The sequence below is a fragment of the Phalacrocorax carbo genome, chromosome 4 (assembly GCF_963921805.1).
Source record: "Phalacrocorax carbo chromosome 4, bPhaCar2.1, whole genome shotgun sequence".
Classification (NCBI taxonomy): domain Eukaryota; kingdom Metazoa; phylum Chordata; class Aves; order Suliformes; family Phalacrocoracidae; genus Phalacrocorax; species Phalacrocorax carbo.
The window spans coordinates 48903723-48920743 of NC_087516.1; the positions used below are offsets into that span (position 1 = coordinate 48903723).

A 17021-nucleotide genomic window follows, 5' to 3' on the forward strand; every position below is an offset into this window, starting at 1 on the left:
CTACATAGTGGTACAAAATTGTAATATCACATCATAGCAGGGAGCAAAACAAATCCCACAGTTTGGCAGAAATGGTGTTTTCATTTTAGCTTCTCTTTTCAAGGTGCTGATAATTTTCTCAAATTCTCAAGATAAAATTGCAAGGCTTTAAATCAGTCTAAAGATTAATGCCTTTTAGAAAGTTAGACTCATATTGGTTCAAGCATTTTCACACAGCAGAAAGGAGTTATAAAAACAAATTTATTTTGAAAGAAAACAAAAATGGCTTATTTTGAAAGTACATGCACATTATTTTCAATCCTTAGTATTTAAAGTAACCAACTGAGATTGATCATGACTGGAATAATCCAGCTACAAGGTTCTTTATGTCAGTATTTTCAGGCTTGTGCATTAGACTTTCTATTCAACAAGTACTAGTATGGTAAATTAGAGGGCAGAATACCTCTATGTAAAGTTCTGATAATGTGTATTATTAGAATGGAAAGAAAGTAAGCAACGAAGGCATACTTGTACCATCAATATTCCTTTATATAGATTTAAAAAAATACCCCAATCCAAACACTTGCTTCTAAGATAGGTACCTAAGTGTACATATGTATCAGTAACTCTTCAAGCCACAGGTTTCCACGTCTCTTCAATTCTCCTTTTTACGTTTGACTGACTACTGTTGCCTTCTTCATATCCTCATACAAAAATACGTTTTAGAAAAGCATCATCTTGAAATCACATTCAGGAGAGCACTCACTTAAACATTTTAAAGGCTATGGAACCCAGCTGCCTAAGGAAATTCCTTACTGAGCAGAGATTTAAAAAACCCCACTATTCTGAATCAGCCTCTATCAGACTCAACATTCTTCAGGCAGTATGATGGCCATGTAATACCTAACTCTGTATTTTGGTAAATGCCAGCCAGGTACTTAAAACAGCTCCCAGCTTTACAGCATGAGTTAGATTCCTCAGTTCCAGAAAGAATGAGACCCCTTCTTTCTGTTTCACATGATACAGCGTTAAGGATGCTGTTTTATAAGCCCGATAAATGATCTTTTGCAGAAATCTATGAAATTATTGCTGTGAGAAACAGATAAAGAGAAGGCCTTCAAATTTAACTCTGGCCAAAGGCAGGATATTGGTCAACATCTATTTTTTGTTTTTTATCAAAGACTTCCCAGGATCTGGACCCAGATTATGCATATTTTCTAATCACTTCGAGCTAGTTGACAGCTTTATCATTCTACCTCAAAATCTCTGGAGAATGTGCACATGAAGAAAGCAAGGAGCACTACATCGCCAATGAGAATTTACAAGAGAAACTTAAATATTAAGTTCAAAAAAAATGTTGCAAGACAGAACAATAGCTTAGCATATGCTATAGCAATAGAGGTCTGAAATACTGCACAGTGTACCCGGTTACTCAAAGCCATTTATAGGCTCCCAGAAAAATGGATGCTTTTAAAAGACATAAAAATAAGTACTTGTATGAACAATCTCAGTATTCTCATTACAAGTCGTGCTACATAAAATGAATTTTCTATACTAAAACTACCATCAGATGCCCAAAAAAAACCCAAGACAAGTCTACCTGAATCAGACTTTCCCAAGTAACACTGAATATCACAGTGGGCAATGGCTTCGAAATGAAGATCTCCCTGCTGGAAAAACAAAACAAAAAATACAACTGACCATATGACAAAACAACAAGACAAATTCCAGTTTCTCACTGCATAATTTGGACGAGTCAAAGAAGAGAATTAAGGTTGCCTAGAGAACTGTAATTCCATCGCTGTTTAACTCTGGGGGCTTAACTTCTCAAGCTACAGAATGGCTTCACAGCGTGGTCTGGTACTGAGTTTTTCTTTCAGGACTAAGGGTCAGATTTCTGGCCTAAGAAAGGGGCTGATGCAGTTCAGTTCGCAGTGCATAATACTCATTCAACACAACTGAATATGATACCTTGGACACAGTTGAATATATCTGCAGAGGTATTTCAAACATTACTCCCACATTTGTGGCCAAACAAATACTAGAAAGCACATTCGTTACAGTGTCTTTCACACTGAGCTTCAAAGAAAATACATTCCAGCAGCCTGGAGGTAGAGTCAGGGGTTCAGCAAAGTTCAGAATCTAGAAAGAATCAAACAACACCTGAATTAGTACTGGTACAGTATTTTTGGTGCAAGTGCTATCTTGAAGAATGTAAACTTTCTCTTCCTTCCTTCCTTGTGCGATCACACACACATATGTGCCCATAACTGATCCATACAGTGCACAGATGTGAATCTCCTATCTAAATACATGAAGAGCCAATTAGACGCCTACATCATGTGCGTATTCATAAACCAGATTTGTCTGGTTTGAATCAAACAATTGTGCGAGTAAATTATTGGCTTCGCCTTCGAAACTTCAAAGCTCATCTATGTACTAAAGACTTCCATTACAGCCTATGAAGAAATGCTGAATCCTATAGAGCAGAAACAACACATGCAACAATTCTAAGAACAGAGCAATAGCCTATAATTTGATGCATCTGTAGCTGCAACTCAAATGAAAGAACAGTTGCTAATAAAACAATACAAAAACAAGCTGGACAGTGAATGATGCCTTTTGAGACAGTAAGCTCTTCAGGACCTAACAGTTACAGATGTATGTATACCTTTATTTTTAACTGTTTTCAACCAGCTCTGAGAATGCCATATTCTCCGAAGAATCGATTTTGTATACCAAAGGACCACATCCTTAAATCAAGGACAAAACATTGTATGAAGCAGAAATAAAGCTTACCTTTAAAATATCCTTTGTTTCTCTGGCTATGAAGACTTCATTCAGTTCAACGCTGAAGTCAAAGTTATTTGTAAACCATACGGACCACAATCCTGAAGTATTATGATGTGGTTCTATATGAAACAATGCTGCAGAAGGATCTACGTCAAAGTATCTGTAAGTACAGAAGAAAAATAAATACATCTGCAATTGTCCTTGAGCACACATAAGCGGTCCATCCAAGAGAAGATGACTGTAGTATTCTTGCATAATGAGGCTTTTTTAAGGTTTCAAGGAGAAAGAACAACATTATTTCCTTTGGAATACTTACATATAATATCAGAGTAAAAATTGACATGAACAATGTAAAGAGGTAGCCAGGTAAACACTCTACTCTCTTGCTATGCTATAGTACAGTATCGCCTACGGCTTTGTGATATGGTATTTGAATGAAAGTGGCAAACGAAGCCTGAAGAAAGGACTTCACATTCTTTCTACTATCCTGCTTCTGCACTGGACTAAGAAGGATAGTGGAAATTTTATCACAGACTCTAAGCAACGTTTACATGGTATGAGCTGCTACAGCGTATGTTTTTACCGGCTCCTGAAATTCTTCCTGGACAATACACAGAACTATTGCTTGAAATGTCACATGTCTGTTTTGGCAAATGACACAGCAACAGCAGGAAGAAGTCTCTTCACTGTCCTTGGAACTGTTCAGTGACAAAGCAAGCTAACTTAATCTCTTTAAGAAGGGTACAATATTCTTACAATATCAGTGAATGTTAACTAATAAAAATCCACTGTCAACCTACCCTTCCATGATAGGACAGGAAAGACAGGCTTTTAGTGTTGTAGTGCCTTCCAATAGATTATTATTCTTCTTGTCAGCATAAGGACTTTCACTGTCACAGGATACAGCTGGGCAAAGAACATACAGGAGAATACAACATCAGTGAGAATGAAAGCACATCTGCAATGATTTTCTTGTGAGGACTTGGAAGAACACTATGAAGGGGACTGTTTGCTAGTCCAATTCTCATGCAGGTGAGCAAATCATCTAATTGCTTATGTCCTAATTCTCTGAGGTTTCAAACCTTTCTTTAAGAAAAATTTATGAATGCTACACCCTGCCAAAAACCACACACACAACAAGGCTGTGAGGAGCAATCTGGCCAGTTTTAACCATGCGCTACTGGCACAGCATTCTTACTTATCAGTGCACACTGCCTCCTTTTAATAAATGAAAAACTGCTCTGAAAAAAAGAATCACAACATATAGTCCCTTCTGTCTTCTGATTTGCCCTTTTTTGCTAGGCAAAACAAATCCCAGTGTCATTTTGAAAGCAGGCTGTTTCATAAACGTTTAAAGCCTATGCACTGCAGACTAGTGGTCAGAATAGGAAACAGGCTGGAGTCAGGAATGCTTAAATGTTGATCTTTGCTCTTCCACAAACATGCCTGGTCTCAGGCAAGCCTCTTCAATGATCCTGCCAAGAAATGTCATAGAAAATGACCACCCAAGCACAATAGCCTTTTAGAAAATATATTGGAAACAGAAAAATAACCACAAATTATAAAAGGATGTTGAAAAAGCATATTCAATAATTATGCTTATTGTAAAATCAGCTAACATTTTATTTTAGCAAATGTTTTCTTCCCCTTTTTGAAATATGTATAGCTTAGAACCTTCGATTAGCATAAGAGGAAGCATATATACACAAAAATGGTGGAAACAATTAGCAAAAAGAATTCATCCTCCTTCTCAAAAAAATCCAGGCAAGTTGATTTGGAGATCTTTCAGGGTCACTATCTGCTGAAAACAGCTAGCCTTTTACAATCAAATCCTGTTTAATCATATTATCTATAAGTATACGTATCGTGTACCTTTACAAGAAATAGAAGCAACTTTTGTAAAGTTAGTAGATGATGAAGAAAGCAGTACTGGCTCGAACTCCACAGGTGATGTGTCTTTTTGTGACAACTGCCGTATTTCCTGCATGAAGAAAAAGACACAATGTTCCTTGTAGCAGTACTACCGTTATTATTGTAGTTCCTGTATTAGTGTATCTTCTTGCCAAATTTGCAAGCAAATATCTGGCATTTTCTCACATCTAAATCAACCCATGGATTTTTATTCAAGTTAACAGCTCTGATGTCTTAAAAAAAAAATCCATCACTGAACTACAGCTTGTCATTTGGAAGATCTATTAGACATATGGGCACATTTTAGAAATATAGAAGCATGACATTTGCCACCAGCCAAACCAATCTGCTATTAGAGAGTAAGCCAGTGGGCTAATTAATTCCCCAATCATATTCAACACTCTAAAATGTGACTTCCTGAAGCCCATGATTACCTGTATATACACAAGGCTGTTCCCAGAATGCATGACGTACACATCTACTGAGGAATCACCTGTCCAAAAGAACGAACACTGAGGTAAGTTCACCAAGGACGGAAGCATTCTTGCTTTGTCAGATACTTATATGAGAAACAATCCCAATTTAAATTTAAAATCTTTATGTGCCAGCTACCCTTTTAAAAGGGAGGAACTATTAACATCTTAAGCTGGCAATCGTTTCATAGAGTAAAAATCCACTCAACAATAATTTTGGCCACAAACATGAAGCAAGCATCAACAAAGAATCTTCCTTCATCATCTCCTAAATCCGAGATGGAGCACAACTCCCCCCTTTCCTATGGGCAGGGAGACAGGAGGCAAAGCTGAAAGAAAGGAGGGTGGCTAACACTGCCACAACTTTCTAAGTCTAAGTGCCAACCTATCAACAAGCATGAGAGTCCAGTAAAAACTGTTCTGTATATGCACACAGCTACACAACATCCTGGCTCACCTGCTTTGAACGACAAGCATTCTCAGGAGAGAATGCAAAGCTGGATTCAGTGCTTAAAACAGGAATGGTCCTATCACCTGGTAGGGTAGTAACCTATTGACTAGAGCAACAGGAGATGGATATAACTCAGCCTTCATCTGCCAATAAGGTAGTACAGCTATATTGGGTAACCACCCTTCGTCACTGGCAAAGCTATGTTACTGTCCACAGGACACTGCAAAGATGTAGAGGACCAGAAGAAGAGCAGCAGGACAGAACGAGAGATGACTGTTATACCAGGGTGGTCATCACACTTCCACGAAGGAAGAAAACCTGAGCTCTTGCCCTTGCTTTTACTTGAATTACATCAGTAGACACAGGCTGACACAAAAGGACATTCTCCCAATTCACCAGCCACAGCTTCTAATAATGAGTATGCTTTACGCAGCTGCTTAAAAGCAAGACTACATGTGCCAGCTTCCAAGAGAGGGTTCAAGACGTTGATCCTGAGTGAGCAGATGCTCCACATACCCACAGCTGTTTAAAGCACATACTCCTCTTCAACCTTTCCAGCTGGCTAGTTCCCCTGGGCAGACCTTGCCTACCTGTTGTCCCACGCTAGGTGCTAAAACATGTGCTATGTACCGAGACTGACACAGCACCATATTCCCTTTTGTTAGATCTTTCCCTCAAGACCACACCTCATTTAATTATACAAATGGAAGGCAAGCAAGCATTGCTCTTTGATATGGTAAAGCCACCACCGGTACTGATGGAGCAAGACATGGAACTTCCCAGAGACAGCAAGTCCAAAGGACTTACATGACCAACTTCTAACACAGCGATGACTTATAGTTGCATTATATTTAATAGAAAACAGCCTTAAAAGCATAATTCTAGTACTTCAGCCATCAAAAGTGTTAACAGCAAGCACTCTTGACACAACAGATGTGAACAATTCTCCACCAGCATCAGAATAAACTTATGGCCGCAACTTGACACAACAAAGCACTGGCATCTCACTGGCAGGGAAACTAGGTTTACAGTGGGTATTTCAGTTTCAGCTCTGTGTAAATATCACATTACAGAACAGGCATGGGGGGAACAGCATATATTGTTTTGTGGCTAGATCTTGAATGGAGCTTCTCAGAAGACAATTGTTCTTTTTTTACTAGGGTGTTAAAAAATACTATTTTAATCTGGATTCTTAAGCAGATCCTTCTTCAATCAGAAAGTAAAATTTGCAGAAATGTCTAGAAAGCTATTCAAACAGACTGCAAAGCTCTATAAATAATTTAAAATCCCCTGGATTTAGAGGATTTGTTCGACCAATAAGCGTAGCATAAAGAAACTGCAAGGAGTTGATTGTTTTGCCTGTGGAATTCTAGCTTACAAGAACAAATGATGCGCACTTCTGTATTTCCTCATTACCCTACTTTCCACAACAGCTGCTATCCCCAGTACTGTATGAACCACTCTGCCTTCGTAGTCCTATTACGGTTAATTTAATTAATGCGACACCAGAAATTCAGTTGTAGAAATTGAAGGACCATGACATCTTTCTGTATTACTTAAGCAGATGCATAAGCACGGGGGATTGAAGAACAAAACAGATATATTTACAATTGTTACCTTTATAAAGAGGACTGCGATGAGAGTAACTTTGCCCTAAACAAAGCAGCTGACAAGCCGTGTTTAACTAAACTGATTTGTTTTCACTTACACACAAAATTCAGCTGTCACTGAATTTGATTCAATTAGCACATCAAATTACAATTTATTAATAAAACCAAATTTAGTACAATTAACAGTCATATGTAGGACTTACCCGAGGTCTTCGTTTTTTCCATTGCTACATAAACTACAAAAAGATTCTCCAGTAAGTATTGTCTGTGCTCCACAAAATCTTGTTGGGCATTTTCCATTCTTACCGTTAGGCTCATTTCTAGCAGCATTGGGTTATCGGACATAAAACAGCAACTCTGGAGCGAGACAAGGGGATATGGTGTGTGTATGGTGGGGGAGGGAACAGAAAAAATGCATTACAGTAAGGTATCTCGAGAAGTTAATCGCAGGTATTACTGGTAAGATTTCCAGCACCAAGTGCTGGCAAAACAGCAGTAATTAGGACCTCTGCTAAAATCTCAGCAGAAACCAAAGACAGTGCAGATACAGACAGCACAGTAAAAACAAAGATGAAAAACAACTAAAAAGGACACTGAACCTTGAAAGAATGCAAATTTATAAACTGTCTTAGTCAGTCTCACCTCAGGGACTGCAAAACAGTTTCCTTTGTTAAATCCTCTGCCTTCAATAAAATCTGCCATAAACAGACTGATGCATGTGTCTTAATGGTAGGAAGACAGTTCATGTTCACTGGTCTGTTTATAGTTAATTTTTCCAAATCCTGTGTTTTTTGTCTCCATTTCTCACTGAAGTAATTTTAAAAAAACAAACATACATGTACAATTCTTAATAGAAAACACTGTTGTCTGGCTAGATTACTTCAGATAAATACAAACAGGATCTTATTTCCGTCTTGAAATAGTGGCTGCTTTTAAAACAGCTGAGTCTTAGCAACTACAAAGACAGAGACACCATTTCACAAAAAATTAAAGCCAACAAGGCAAAACAAAACTAGACAATCAACAGAAACATAAATTTTTCCTGCATCACACCATGAAGTTTGCTAAACTCAGGCTCCAGTGCCCTACCAAGAGGACTAATTTGCTCAGGAGGAGGAGGACAAGGAGAAAACCTCCAACCCTGGCACATCAAGTGCTCTCATGAAGCAGCAGCAGAATGCCTTCAGATAATCCGAAGTGCCACAAGTTGGTACAGCGGGAGCTGGGAAGTGTCTCTGGGAATGGGATGCCAGTTCACCGCACACACACCATCAAAGAAACCCTCAGCACTTGCAATGGCTGCCAGGAGCCGGAGAGGAGGCCACTGTGGAGACGGGAGCACAGGAATGATGCGCCCTTGGGAAGCTCACATGTAAGAGCAGGCAGCTGCGCTACGTGCAATCTCAAACGTTCAGGTGCATCTCAAGCCTAGCCTTATTCACCAATGAAACACAAGAATCAAACATGGGAGTAAAACAGCACAGCATTGCTGCAATGTGTAACGTATAGGAAAACAGCTATGGAGTCTGGGCCTCATCACACTTGACGACAGAAAGGTGCTACAGGCCACAGTGCAGGCATGTGTATCTGATCCAACAAAATCTCCCACTGGCTACAATCATCCCTGTGAACCCACACCCATTTATTGTGTGAGGACATTTGAGGAGAGAGGGGAAGAGGAGATTCAGATGGCACTGCCCAGGAGGAGGAGACCTACTGTCCTGACTGCTCAGAGCTTTTGGAGGGGTCTTTGCTGCTAACAAACTTGCCCCTCCTCAGCTCTGCCCAACACCAAGGCCAGCTTCAAAGCCTCCTGAGCACACAGACAACCCAGACTTCAGCCTCTCAGCTCCTTGATCCCTTGTCAGTGTGAACCAGAAACTTCTGAAACATTACTGGAGAAAGGAAATTACAGGAATCTAATAACTTTTGGACTCAACGTAAGTAATACAACACCCACACATTAAAACACTTAGCCTGGTGGGTTAATTTTAGGTTTTCGGGGGGGGGGTGGGGGGGGTGGGGTGGGTGGGGTGTGGGGGGTGTGTGTGTGTGGGTGTGTGTGTGGGTGTGTGTGTGTCTTTTTCCACCTCCCCCTCTCCTAAAGCTTATAGTGTGATGTGTGTGACATCTAATTTATACCACAGGATACGGTTTTATAATAGCACAGCTAAAAGCACAATTCCCCTTTAAACTGAGACACTGGAAATTGCATTGTTGCTAAAACTTCCAGAGCTCTGGAAAATGCCCTTTTAAACTTGGATTAAGACTTAAGGAGGTGTAAACAGATAATAAAACATACCTTAACTTGCTGATATGCATCATTAATTAAACTGCATTCAAGATGAACATGTAAGAGACTGGCATTCATAGTTTCTACCTGTAAGAAAGAAAAGTGAAGAAAACGTCAAGTGCATTGCTTCAAAAGATGTTATCATATAAATCCAATTCACATACCACAATTTATAAAGATAATAGGACTGTTTCCACTTTTGCATCACACAGCAGTGTAAGGAAATTTTTTAAAATAAAAACAGTTACTCTGTACAGTAGGCCAGCAATCAATCTCCAGTTCTCAGGACCTCTATCAATATCTGCTTACTTATCAAACTATTATTATACATGATTATTAAATATTTATATAGCACCAACATGAGCAACACTTATAAACGTTCATGTGTCAATATAACTGTATCCAACAGAGCCTTTTTTGTATAATATTAAAGCTTCTTTCCTTGTTTTGTGTATGTTTTCTTTGCTGATTGGATACTGAAATACAATTGCTAGGCCAAGAACATAATGTTTCTTGGACATGGTCTGACACATAGGCTTCATGCCAAAATGGACAGACAGAAAATACTTGTTTTGCCTTTTTATTGATTGGCAAGAGAAAAGAAAAGGAAAGACGACATTGATTTGTGCCAGCTTGTAAAGCACTCATAAATCTAACAGGGCAACAGTGCCAACAAAGCCAAGCATAGTTCATGAAAGCTATCTGGTAATCTGGACTGCCAGATTACTTGCACAGACTGCTCAGCCAGTACATTGTGATTCTAAATTAAAAAAAAAAAAATTCAGAATGACAGACCTGTCACTCTATCAGTGCCTTAATTACAGCAAAATTACCTGGTGATTTTGAGACTGCTGTGGAACCCCACCAGTTGCTCTTGCAATATTGAACTAAATATCTGAGTGAGATATCTACAGGTTCAAGTTTCTGAAGGTGTCGATGCAACTGACTTTAAAGGATTTCAGTAATTCGATGCCGAAAAACGGAACTGGGAAGTTTTTAACATATCCGACACCCTATTTTGTATCTCCCTGGGACAGGCAGAAGGGGGCAGGATGCATCTGAGCCGAGAGCAGATTTACCACACACATGGCATTTCAGGGTGTCCAGTTTTATAAAAGCACAGCCAGAAGGAAGCCAACATACATTTGCATTTCTGATTCAATAGAATTTCATACCAAAATGACTGGGGCTTCACACAAGAGGGCGATGTAACCTCTGCAAAGGTAGTTAGCAGTGACCCAAACCCTGTCCCCAGTACAGCTCTCGGCTGGATGCAAACCCCTGCCACCTCCTTTCTTTTTTATAAACGCTCTTGTCCTCATCAAATTTTGAGAGCAGAAAAAAAAAACCCCATTTGATTCCAAAACATGCATCACTTACTAACCTCTCACAGCTATCACTGCGAGTGGAGTTTTAACAAGGCAGTAAGATTATATAAAGACCAACTTTGGGGGTCAATTTTCTGGTCAAATAAACCTTGATGCTTATTCTCAGTGGTTCTTGAGAGACCACTGCTGCTTTCATGGTCCTAAATAAGGAGTTGTTAGGCCTTATTCAATGCCATTGTAGTTCAAAGTAGTTTAAGACCCCACACCCCTATTAAAAAAAAAAAATCAGCTAAATCTTTTTTCTTTTCCTTTTTTTTAACTTGACTTGGCAAAGGTCTACATGGGAAACTGCTTTCACCTTAAAATTGAAGCTGCTAATGGTGAAAAAAAATGTTACTAGGGTGTATTTGATGTTGACCTGTTTTCTATGGGAATTTTTCATTTCTCTTTGTAAAGCTGTCTTCAGAAAAGGAAAAGGTTTTTCATTTATCTAAGGCAGACAACAGATGCGTAACTGTCATGCCTACCATCTTACAATGCTGGCACGACAGCTGTGTTAACCATAAAGAGAAGATAAAGCATCTGAGAAGAAAACCCTATCAGAAGCAGAGTTTCCAAGACGACAAACCCAGGTCCATGGCCACATCTCCCAGCAGTGGAAGTGCTCCATTTATACTGTAAATATCACTGCCTATGAATCTGTGCAGAGAGCTGAGTTATGCAGCATACGTTTGCACCAGAGGTGAACTGAAAGTGAGAGGCACAGTGCAAGGGGGAAAGTTAGAAAGAGTGCTGCAAAGCAGTACAACCACTGCCACTTCATCACCTGGTGCCTCTATTTTGTATTTGGTACACATGCATCCACACTTACATGTACACACACACTCAGGACCCACAAATCCTATATGAACTGAATAGGGTAGTCTGATAGAAGCCACACGGATGAAATTCTTACCAGATTTCTTTAGTCCTTACATTTAAATTTTAAAGAAACAGATGCCTCTCAAAAAAAACCCTGAAAACCTGAACCATCTGATCTGCAAGGAGCCCTGCTCTCCTGGCAAAGGTCTAGGAATCTCACCAAGGGACGGTACAGTAGGCAATTACTTATGAAATAATTCATCCATCAGAAGAGAGACGGAGCATCAGCAGGACGGCTGGCACAGGGCAGCTCAACAGCCAGCAAGCAATCATAGACCCAAGGTCACTTTTAAGGGAAGAACTCCTTATCCTGCCTTAGGTGCCCTGTCAATCAGACATGGCTCTATACAAGATTTTCACAGAGATATCCTTGCATCATTATCAGGACTGTAGAGTTCAAACCACTTCCTGGAGTTTGGCCACAGTATAATTAAAAAAGAACAAACTCTGAACAAGCCTCCCCTTCTTCCGGCAGGGTGATGCTTCAGAGTTTCTGTCCTGGACAGTCCCTAGCCCTAAAGAGCTATTTCCACTCTAAATGGTGTTAATAAGCTGCCCCTGTAATAACAACTCAGTAGAGTTTCATCAGTTTTTTGCAGGCAGTTATCAGGATGGCACATCAAGAAAACTCTGCTGTGCTACCTTCCTTCTCCACACCCAAGCACCACACTTGCACACATTTGCTTCTCTGCTCCTCCGTCCACTGGCACAAAACATAGCTTAAGGAGACTTTGGTTCCTGCCAGTACTTGCAGTATTTCCCACGTTGTGGGTTTATAAACTCCAAACTCCTCTGGGAAGTCAGCAAAGTGATGCCTGTGTCTCCTACGATACGACATTCCACCCTGCAGGTTATTCCATTGACATTTCCAGTGTGTTTGTACGGCATTTTGAAAACAACGAGGCAGTGATGTAGCTGCCCAGTTAGTGCCATCCAAATATTGAACAATGCCAAAAAGCAGGCAACTGGAGCAAAGAGTACACCCAGAAGCTGGATAAACAAAGATGACCTATATGGGCTCCACCATCTGTTACGGCTTAGTGGTAACTAGCCACTGCTGAATGGCCACGTGGACATACTATGAATTCACAGTGTTGGACACAGCTCTTCTTCCCTCCCAGTGAGTGAGCCAGGAGCCCAGAAATCCTGGGATCCAGGACCACAGCCAGAGCACGCCGATCCTGAACCCTTCAAAAGCTGAAACTTTGAAAAGAGTAACAGAAAGGAGGTGAAATTCAGCAGTAGAAATGGCAACTTTGTCTTTCTTTTTCTTATTAACCACAAGCAATTCGGCTAAAAAAAACCCTGGGTGAATGATGGAGAAAAAAGAAAGGCCTGCCCACCTTTGCCTATTAAAGGATAAAAACCCACAAAATCAATGACAGATCATTTTCCACAAAAAAATGCAAATGCAAACCTGTCATATACTGTATTTCCAATGGAAATACTACTGTAGAGGTAAAGTTTCATCTATAATCCCCAGGGATGTATCGTATTTCCAACATAATTACTCTGTAGAGGCAAAAGTTCATCCATATCTCTATGTACAATTCTGGCCATTCACCTTCAAAAGAAATGTTTACAAATCGGAGAAGCTGCAGAAAGGAGTTGTCAATTTGCTTAAGAAACAGGCAGCCCATCACTGAAGAAGACACTACAGATCACCAACCATTCAGCTTGGCAAAGCAAACGCTGAAAGATGCAATGCCACCTACAAATGCTTCGGGGTATAAGCATCAGAAGCAGGAGAAGTTATATGAACTAAATGGGTATCTTAACAACAAATACAAACCGGCCACAAAGCAATTCAGATTGGAAGTCAGGTGTAGGTTTCCAACCATCAAAGGAAGAACAACTATTTGGGGTTATGGTAACAATGCCTCCAGCAGTTCTGAGAAGCCATTTTACCAAGCACATGATGGGACTAAGTGACGTTACCTTTCTGGCCCTGACGATCAAGGATGTCAGTATTACCAAACAGCTTAAACACAATCACCTTTAAAACAGGAGACAACAGAGGCAAAAAATAGACACACACTATGCAGCACTCAGCCTTCTCACAGGTTTCCAAGCAGTATCAGTAGACTTCAGAGGTAAGGATACCTTTAGGGTACCAAACTAGACATTGTTGCCCAAGGTTACAACTCATTCATCCCAAGATGACAAGGGATATGTAAATGAGGCTTATGCCATGCTGAACTGAGACTGGTATTTTACTTCAGTTAAAAATAAGCAAGGGAAAGCAAATGTGCACAGTTAAGTGAGTACAACTGGTTTGTTTTAAATGCTTTTTCACTACAAATCTCCATTCTATGTTTAATAGTTATGCATCCTTAAGTTTGCACATGTGTAGTCACTCACTCAAACCTCACAGGCCTCTCTTCCTTGCACAGCTTCTGAGCCTAAAATATGAACTGGACAAAATAAAATCATACCAATTTTCATGAGATCTGGATCAGAGTATCAGTAGGGTGAACTGAAGGAGGCACTTTTGGAGAGAACAGGTATCTGTAGAGCAACATTTTTCTAAAAGGAACCCAAACTCAAGCCATAAGCTCCTCTTCAGTATTTAGATCTTGTCTACCACCTTCAACAGCTGAGGAGCCTGTCCCTCTGCTGCATCATTGCTGTCCAAATTGCTAACATTCAGCGAACATAAGAGTAATTCCACAATTATGGCCCGGCACAGGAAAATCACACCCAGAGCTAGGAGAACTGAGTCAACACTCTCTCACAACTCATGTCCTGTGACAAGACTGGTGCCAGGTGGTACCATGCGCAACTGCCAAACATGACCTCAGGCTTGTACTCTAGAGAAATAAAGCATAGGAAAACGTTCCTCACTAAACAGTACGGAAAATGTCAAATGCTCCCCAAAACTTCTCTACTCAGGAATTCAGAACTGTGAAGCAGCAGAGTCTGCATCCAAACTTCAGACAGTACCTGACAACAACCCATCGAGCTAGATATGAGGATGCAGACATGTGATGAACAGCATCCAAAGAACCCTTCTCAGTTCGACACCTAGCACCCCAAATTACAAAACCTGAAGACTTTTGGTTCCTTTGCAAGAGTCTATCTGTGTATGCACGCAAGAAAGCACACCTGTGTGGTTACAGGAAAGGGACTGGTACAGAGGAAAAGGAAGATAAGGCAGGCAATTGTGCATTATCCTTGGCTAGGGTAAGATTGACCTAACGTACACATAGCAGACTGAAAGATATGACCTAAGCTGAGAATGTTTCTCAGGTAGAACAGCAGAAGACATCATGAAGGCAATCAACGCAGCTTACATTTAGGTAAAAGATTAAATTCTAAATATGTTTTTGAAAAAAAAAAAAAACTAAATCTGTGTACAATACAGAAGGAAATCTGAAAGGTCAATTTTTCCAGTTAGTCATCTGCTTGAAAGGTTCTGTATAGCCTGGAAGACTATGACAATACCTGCAGCTGCAACCAAATGACAGAAATTGTTAAAGCTTCTTTCAATTGAAACAGTTATGCCTTGTAAATCCACCTTGCTGTATTCTCCACAGCTCCCTGCTTTAGTCAAGCTGAGGTCAGCAAAGCTGTTACCTTCAGCACTGATACAGGCAGGAGGGGATACTCCAGCCTGACTCCCAGCTCTTGTTCCCATCTATGCAGCATGCCATGCTTTTTAACTGTGGTACCTGCTCTGAACTGGTGTTGGGAACAGGTCTGAAGGAAAAACAGAACCAACCAAAACAGTATCCTCCCCCCCGCCCCAACTTTATAGTAAAAAGTTGTTTTTTTCAGGACAGATCAATTCTCCAGTTTAGTTCAGAGCAGGGCCTCACAAATACTTTTGCCGGCACAACTGAGAGGACACCACACCACAGGAGCACGAATGAGAACAAGTGGAAATAGTTTAAATGCCAAAGACTGTCTCATAACACCAAAACACCAGCTGATCACAGCAGTCCTGTATCTTGCAACCTCTCTCCTGCAGTAACTGGTACTTGGACTTTTCGTTAACGTTCCTTGTATCCCAACAACCTGAGGACAAAAACCTTTTATGTCTAAGAAGATTTGTATTTCATCTCCATTTGAAACTTATACTGTACCAGCGTGTGTGATGCATGGATGTTTTGAATGTGTGGAAGCAGTAAGTAGGCGTCTGATAGCTGCGCTCTAGGTCCTTTTGGAGAAGATGTCGGAGTTCCTGTTCCAAAAACCTGGTGTTAAAACAAAAAACGTCATTTCATCAGCACCTAGTATTTCAGATATCACAGTAACATACAAAACTGTTTTGCTAATAATAACAATCTTCTCAAGAAACAGATTGGTTTTTCAAATTAGATGCTTTTAAAAGACAATTTATAAAGTTCCAATGAGGAAAGTAACTATACGTGTGAATGGTACTGTAGCAACTTCACTCATTCAGGCACTGTTACAAAAACAAAACAAAGCACCTACCAGCAGCACATCAGGTTATCTCAAAAATAAAGTATCTAAACTCTCTTACTACTCTTCAGGCAATTACAATATACATATCACCATCTGGCAGTGCAGTAATTTCCAGAAAAACTTTATTACTAGTCCAATTGCATATCGAATTCAATGGCTTTGCCTTAAAAATTAAGTAAAATCATTTTTTATCATTTTGGTTTTTTAAAGTCCGCAGTTTTCAGAGCACTATAAGATTTGCAAGTTGAATGTTTTTACTGCATTCATATTCCACTCCACCAAGATTAGTTTACGACAATGAAATGCAAGATAATGGGGAAATAAAATATTAATTAGAGGTTAAGAAAAATGCCGTGGGGTTTTTCACTTGTATGCAAAGATTTATTATTTTTTTTAAACAGAAAAAAACCCCACATTTTTAATTAAGAGGATAATACAATGCATTCTATATTCACTGAAGATCTGACTACAGATAGAAAATATCAGATCAAAGGCAATATGCTTTTTTTTTTTTATGGAGGCATTTACAAAGTACATTTTACTATAATGGTACCTCTTCTCCATTTGGGTGCATCTCTGTACATACTGTTGCATAAATGCATTAGGAACATCGAACATGTTTCAAGGCTTTTGGGCTCTCAAGGGCACTGTAACTGTGCATCGACCACTCAAGTTATGCCCGATTTTGAAACTCTTAAATTTAATACAGGCTGAAATCGTGGGCAGCTACTTCCTCTGTCTCAGGTGGCTGGTGAACTGATTTATGAAAGCCAGTCCATTTATGATTTTAGCAGCAGTCCAACAGGAGACAAACTGATTTTTTGGTGGCACTGA

At 39.9% G+C, this 17021-nt stretch overlaps 1 protein-coding gene across 8 annotated transcripts in view; it reads right to left on the minus strand.

The window, feature by feature from the left end:
• The window catches only part of TMEM131L (transmembrane 131 like), an 83393-nt gene that overhangs the window by 27389 nt on the left and 38983 nt on the right, over positions 1-17021 (minus strand). For 7 of the 8 annotated variants that reach the window (XR_010372686.1, XM_064449845.1, XM_064449840.1 and 4 more), the window contains 9 exons: positions 15845-15955; positions 9520-9597; positions 7421-7574; positions 5118-5176; positions 4645-4753; positions 3573-3678; positions 2779-2932; positions 1951-2121; positions 1580-1649 (listed from right to left, as the gene is read on the minus strand). Coding sequence is in view for 7 of the 8 variants with exons in the window: in XM_064449845.1 (XP_064305915.1) it covers positions 1580-1649; positions 1951-2121; positions 2779-2932; positions 3573-3678; positions 4645-4753; positions 5118-5176; positions 7421-7574; positions 9520-9597; positions 15845-15955 (1012 nt within the window). In the remaining variant the exon portion in view is untranslated. Of the gene's footprint in view, positions 1-1579; positions 1650-1950; positions 2122-2778; positions 2933-3572; positions 3679-4644; positions 4754-5117; positions 5177-7420; positions 7575-7859; positions 8025-9519; positions 9598-15844; positions 15956-17021 lie in introns of those variants that run through there. The other variant, XM_064449843.1, reaches the window with a different exon arrangement.